General features: G+C 32.7%; 1 protein-coding gene across 1 annotated transcript in view; it reads left to right on the top strand.

The window, feature by feature from the left end:
* LOC108724283 (proteasome activator complex subunit 4B) overlaps positions 1-7,439 on the top strand; it is a 19,798-nt gene extending 12,359 nt beyond the window's left edge. The window contains exons 9-13 of the mRNA XM_018450591.1: positions 398-778; positions 1,202-1,768; positions 3,174-4,742; positions 4,856-5,074; positions 7,202-7,439. Of these exons, the coding sequence (XP_018306093.1) occupies positions 398-778; positions 1,202-1,768; positions 3,174-4,742; positions 4,856-5,074; positions 7,202-7,336 (2,871 nt within the window). The 3' untranslated portion in view covers positions 7,337-7,439. The remainder of the gene's footprint in view (positions 1-397; positions 779-1,201; positions 1,769-3,173; positions 4,743-4,855; positions 5,075-7,201) is intronic.

Below are 7,439 nucleotides of genomic sequence, written 5' to 3'. Positions count from 1 at the left end.
GGCCCGCCGCGTCATGCGATCGGTGAGGACGGTAGGCCGTCCTGCCGGCAGCAGTACATGAGTAACAAAACTGTTTTGTTCCCCTTGATCCAATCTACGTCCCCATTGTGTTTCGATCCGTTTTTTTTGAGACACCCTGTATAATTCTATTTAAAAAATTTTCGCTATTTTGACTTGACCTTCAGGACACTTCCTCAAGATCAACCAAAGTCACCATTTTCTTTTCCCCTTGTAACTGAGCAACTTTTGTCTGAAATATTGTTTTTCTTTAACTTAAGGATTTTGAGATATTCTATTAGATGGATTAAAATGGACATGTATATTAAAGATTTTTTAACCTACATAATTTCTTCATTAACCATGTGAGATTTTTAAGAATGTTTTTCTGATATTATAGATTTGGACTAGTCTATTACTGGGAAAGATACGATTACGCGAACGTGATGGACGGCGCAAGGGTTTCTTAGCCATCAAAAAGACATTTGAAGATAAATTGGTAGGAAATAAGAGTCACATAGCTTCAGTGATAATGGATCGCTGTGACATTCAGCATGAAATCAGATCGATCGCGCAATCAGTCGCACTTACAGAAACCCATAAACGAATAATATTTGAACTGTTCACTTTGACCATAGGCAGATACGCGGACGTACGGTCGAAAGCTCAAGCCAGTCTTTTCTCCGTTTTTAAAACTTTTTCATTTTCTTACATGCTTATAATGCCGCGTCTTATCGATATTTTGAAGAAAGATACCGAAGAACATCACGATGCATATAAGGTAAGAGTTGTTAGAAACGCTCGATATTAGAAACAACAATATAAATATGTAAACAGTGTTTGTTAATATTTAGGTGTGCTTTCCAGCTTCTAGTAATGGAACATTATTGTTAACAACATTGAGAATGACCTAATATAGATTGAAATGATTGTTTAGATTATATTTGTATTAAAAATATTTAGCAACGAACATCTAGCGTTGGCTCACAGCCCTTATTTCCTTTTAATTGTACGTTTTTACATATTGGAGCCGTTTTATTTAATTATTTAAAATAATATATATTCTAGTAAAGCTAAAATAAAGTCATTTCATTTAGATTAGCTAGATAATTTCATCTAGATACCAGCAAACACTATATATAAAAGTAATTATTTACTAGAAAAATGTTGATATTAATAATTTTTATAAAATATTTCGAAATAGGGTGTTCTGTATATATTGCTCGGACCACAACATGCTCCTATTATTACGCGGGGACATTTGGATATGTTGACATCATTATGGCCAGCCATTGTGCTTTCCAAGCCGTCCGAAAAACTTTCTGTAATTCGTCTGAAACAGAACATTGTAGATACTATAAGTAAATATTTCTGTCTAAATACGCTTGAGCTCGAAATATCTGACACATGTTTGACGGCTGCACAAACGTTGTGGAAACACTTTCCGCAACCAGCTTTGCCACAGCCTGATCAAAACGAGGTAGAAGAGGGTGCATGGAATTTGAAGCAATTTAATCAATCTAATCTGAAGGCATATAGTGATCTGCTCGATGAACTTTTGCGTTGTATACTCGAAGAATCTTTACATTGGCGGCACAGATTAATGGCGATGACTTTTATACGAGACTTGGTGCACCCAGATCAAGTTTATTCCGCAAAATTAGTGCGTTATTTTTTGCAAGCGCTTATACACGATTCCTTGCAAGAAAGAAAAATTGCCACCAGAGTAGTGACATTTATGTTGAAACAACAAAAACGAAAACATTTGAAGGTACATAAATTTTATAAGATTTTGTGTAACAAATATTGATTATACCGTTAAACAAAAAAGATGCGCAAGGACAAAAGTAATTGTTTCTTGTAGTTTGTAAAAACTGAATTAAAAAATTCTATCTCACTTCACAATTTTGACAAATTTGTTAAAATAAAAAAAACTCATGGGATCCTAAGTAATTTTACTTATCAGTTATTAAACAGAATTAATATAACTGTCCAACAAATGCTCAAAAAATTAAATTTCTACTTTATATATTATATATAATAATTTCTTATTATATATTAGAAACATGAAAACTAAGATGAAGATTTTACTCTTTCGTACCTCCAGGATATATATCCCACTTACGAAAAAAAGTATTACTTTAAACAAGTAATCCTATCGATTTTAATCTTGACTTATTTCAGAGAAAAAGATTCAATACATGTAAAAAAATCGCACACTTTGAAACGTATTGTTTTCAATAAAATATTTTAGTTATCTAAATTTTGCAAAAAATGAAATTTTTGGATAGTGAAGAATAACCGGATATTATATTGTATATTATGTAGGAAAATTATAGAATTGATGTTAATGATATATACTTGGAGTCTTATTTAAACATGATTACAACTTTATTATGATATATAAATACTATAATATAATAGTTTATATATGTAATATCAAAGTGTGCGCAACCCACAATTTGTCACATTCAGAGAACTTTTACAGTTCTAAATATATTTTAGGTTGAGTAGTTGTGTGCGTGCGTATGTTTTTAAAAAATAAAATCCGAACTCATATGTTAAATATATCTACCGATATTTTAGGTTTTCATGATCGCTATCTTGAATCCATCATTTTGAATTTAAATTTTGATGGTAGATTTGGAATCAACACCAAAAACCTATAAAACCGTCTTCGTATGAAAGGCATCTCTTTTAGGAAACCCGGAGGTACGAAAGGGTTATATTCAATATATACCCTTTGTAGACATAGGGGTCGATCTAATCTTTTTGGTATCTATTATTTTTAATATATTGTAAATTCGTTTATTTAGTAAGACCAAAATTTAATATATAAAATGCATGCACATGTAGTCATAGAGCATGATTTTTAGCAAGTTTTGCAGTGACTTGTATTTCAAATAATTACCTTAATTTTATATTTGTGCATAAAAGAGCTTTTGGGCAATTAATCTGTAGATTTAATACGTATATGACTTTGTCTTTGAAATTTCTATTTGTGAGCAAAAATATATGTAGACAATCTTTAAGGAATAATTTTTATATGCAAACGAACTGTCGGCAAATATGATGTAGGCAAACGGTACTGTAGGGATCAATTAATTTGTAGACAAAAAGCAACAGAGAGAGCTTTCCCTAAATTATATACATATTAAAACATTTATTTTTTCTAGATAACGGTTGATGTACACAACTTATCCAATGAAAGTATAAAAAAGGAAGGAAAAACGCAAAATATACCCGGTATAAGAGCTGACAATTCTTGGCTTCAATATAATTACGAAACTCGTCCATTAACTGCTAAACAATGGGATGAGTCTAGATACGTTCACCAACCATACATAGGCTATTACGTTTGGCCAAAAATTTTGGAAGTATACGCACCTTCGTCCCAACAACCTTGCCTTGATCCAGAAATGCGTGAGCTGACGGATTGTGAGAGGGAGATCTATTCCTTTTTCGATGATCCGCAAAACATTGAGAAGCTTGTAAATTATTTCAGTTTGGAGGAGAAGAAAGGCAAGGACAAATTCAGCACGTTGAGGTGTGTTCTGTTTAAGGGCGTATTTCGCAATCATGGGATCGTTCATTTGAAACATTTCCTGCCACATTTGCAACGATTGGTGATGGACAAGCATGAAAGCAGCCAGCGATGTGCTGCGGAGATTGCAGCTGGAATAGTCAGAGGCGCCAAACATTGGTCGTTCCAAATGACACTTGATTTGTGGCAGACATTATTGCCCATCATAAGAATCGCGATCGCGAATCTAACAGAAGAAACCGTTATAGATTGGGGTGTATGCTTCGCGACAATGCAACAACATAGGGATCCTAATAGGCATCACTGGCTACTTGAGTGTTTGATGGAGGATCCACCGCTGAAAGACTCGTTTGTGGAATGCGGTCGTCTGTACGTACTGCAATCCGCTTTGAATCAACAATCGTGGCGGGTAATGGAACTGCTGCAACGTTTGCTGGTGCGCTTGGAGAACCGATTGCTAACGAATCCGTTTCAAAATCTCCGAGAACGTCTGGGATCAGTGCTGGTTACTATATTCAACGCTGATTTGAGATTCCCGCACAATACAACTGATATTGTGATTCCGCGAATGCAGACTCTAATCGACAAAATTGTGCCGAAATTAGAACAACTTAAAAAGGATGATGATATAGTCAAACCAAGCAATCTTGACAAAGATGAAAGTTTATTAGAAAAGGTGGCTAACGTTTCGGTCGATGAATCAAAAGAGACGTCGAGATCCAGAGTGGAAGAACAGGAGATGCCTATAAGATTATTAAAAACTGTTTGCAAATGGATTACAATTAGCCTGGCTCCTTCACAGTATACTATGTCACCAGAATTTTATCAGATATTTCCGATCATATGTCAATTAGAAAACTCGGAAGCGGATGAGGAGCTTAATATATCATGTTTACGTACCTTAGCAACGCTTGCACAGGCATTCACATTGCCGGAGGATATGTCAATAGTATTGACAGCAGTGAAAAAAGTATCCGAGCACTCATCATGGTCTACCAGATTCACTAGCTTGGAATTTCTTCAAGTATTGGTTTTTCATAACATGGGCATAATTCTTAGTAACGCGTTATGGACTAATTGTGTTAAAGATATCGTTTTGCACTTGTTAGAAGATGATCGTTTAGAGGTCAGAGAGAAGGCTAGTCAAGTACTCGGTGGATTATTGCATTGCACATTTATCACCGATCACGAAAAATTACTGGCAAGTAATTTCTAAAGATTGCTCATAATGCTGAGCCTCTCTAATGATTCTAATTTTCCAACTTTAAATTTTGAGAAAATTTGAGACCTAAATATTTGCCATTGTGTTTTTAGGAGGAATTCAAGAGAAAGGCAAGGACTCGATTGCAAAAGAAAAATAGTTCTATCAATCCAGATGCGTTGGGAAACAAAAATGATGCGATACGTATACGTCATGGTGGTGTTCTTGGACTGTGTGCTTTTATTCATGCTCATCCGTATGATGTGCCCAAATATGTGCCTTCAGTCTTCGAACATCTCGGCCTTCACATGAATGATCCACAGCCTATACCGGTAATTTATTCATATATTATAATAATCACGTCACAAAGTTACATAACAAATTCATATTAAGTCAGTTAAGACAAGTAAATCACGTAACAGATTGTTTCAAATCAGTATGTAATTTTTTAAAATCATGTAATTTAATATTAGAAATAATTTTCATCCATCGTATGATTTTATAGTTATCGAATTTAAAAAAATTAAATGATAGAAATAGAAGAAAGAAAATATCATCATGTAACTTTTCAAATTACATGATTTTAAAAAAATTACGTACCGATTTGGAACAATTCGTTATGTGATTTACTTGTCTCAATTACATGATTTCGTTATGTAACTTTGTGACGTGATTTTTTTCAGTAAGGCATCACTGAGCTTAATCGCTAGTGCATTCTTGTATCAGAAACTGCAACAGTACAAGATTTTGTGTAATAATGTTAATAATGACAATAATTACGTTAATCGTAAAACAAAATTATTAAATTTGAACTTTGCGTCATAATATCTCCGTAGAGCATGTAGAGGAAAAATAAAAACATGTATGCCTGTATCACACTAATAATTGGGTGCCTTCCAATTATTTAATACATCTTGACAGATATAGTAAATCAGTTCACATATTTTCATTGTTAATAAATAATTTAACAAAAGCTTTAACTTTGGCATGAACTCTCGAAATTAAAAACATTAATTGAAAAAAGGCAAATGAGAGTACAGCGCGGTTAATAATGCGCAAGCAGTAAAGTAAACTTTACTAGTTTATTACAAAATCTTCATCTCCAATATATGTTTATATTATGTTATATTATGTCATCTCCAATATATGTTTATATTTCGACTCATTTTGAAGCCATCATCAGTAATTTCAATACAGATCCATCATATGCATCCTCAGTTCGTTTGATGTGAGTTACCGGTTGTCAATTCTGATTGTGGCATAAATCTATGAATTATGCTAAGTAACGTACATTAGTTTTATAACTGAATAGATAGAAATGGAAAACTAGAATGACTCACTTCCACAGGACTGAAGAATAATCACTCATAAAAAATTTGAAATACATTTATTAATTCCATAAAACTATGTTATAGTTAAGAAACGTGCTCAAAGTTTCGTGTCGAATGAGTGTCTGTTTAAATTATTATTTGTGTGTTAGATTAACATTGTAAGTATTCAGAGTCTGACAAGGAACACGTGTCACAATTGTTCGGAATCGATTTGATTCTCCTCGAAATATGTTGTTAAACACAAAATTTAAGAGACACGTATTTTTTTTATATGTGCGCTAACTTATGGCGAATTTGATTAGAAGCACTATTGCACACTGGTGCATATTAAAGCCGTTGCACACTAATTTAATTTGAGTATAAAAGTGAAATGCAAATATTTCGAATTATAAAATACATATTTTACCTAATAGTACAATAAAATGTATTGAGTATTTTAGGATTTAATCGATTTCTATGTTTATGTATAAACATATATCTTTACGTTATTTTATGTACGACGGCATTAATGTGCACCAGTGCGCACTGAGTACGTCTAATCGAATTCGCTATTATGTTTAAGGGATGCAACATCCCTTTGAAAAAAACGGTATTTCTTTTTTGAGCTGAATATCGTCGAAAGTATAAAAGATGGAAAGATTTTTAAACAAAAGTTGTACGATTTCAAGAGTACAACTAAAATTGTAAAGAAAAAAATTTTGTGAAACAAATTATTAAAAATTAGTCGCATTGAAAATATGTGAATGAATTTGTTACGTTTGTGTCAAGATGCATTAAGCAATTGGAAAGCACCTATTGGAGATTGCATTCCATTTGTATCTCTTGACCAATCAAAAAGGAATATTGCTACATCGTATTCAGCGAGTTAAAAAACAAGATTACATATATAATTTGTTTTTTAAAAAATCAGCCATCATACCTATTATCCCTTCCATAAGAATATTATGCAAGATTCGCTTTGACCAAAAATAGGATTGTTTCTCTTATTTGAAAAGAAATTAAGTTTTCCATTTAAAATTTTCTTTGTGTCCCACATAAAAAATTTCATTTAATTAGTAAAGCTGTATTAATTATGTGATTATCAATAAGTTTTAATTAATTTGTTTAAAATAAATATTTGAATTATAGATGACAATAAGGAAAACTTTAAGTGACTTCAAACGGACGCATTACGATGGTTGGACAGGTCATGCCCTATGTTTTACGGAAGAACAATTAGCCGTCTTACAAGATTTAATAGTGCCGCCATCGTATTATGCTTAATCAGAAATGGAATTTTACAATGTAGTATAGCAATATGGCATAATGCAAAACTGCACTGACTATTGTAATGTCAATTGTAATGAAAATTATGTCCATAAAGAAT

Source organism: Mycetomoellerius zeteki, unplaced genomic scaffold, assembly GCF_001594055.1.
Source record: "Mycetomoellerius zeteki isolate Tzet28-1 unplaced genomic scaffold, Tzet1.0 scaffold287, whole genome shotgun sequence".
Taxonomy (NCBI): Eukaryota; Metazoa; Arthropoda; class Insecta; order Hymenoptera; family Formicidae; genus Mycetomoellerius; species Mycetomoellerius zeteki.
The sequence above is the reverse complement of the archived record's forward strand: the minus strand, read 5'-3'. Positions and strand labels throughout refer to the sequence as shown.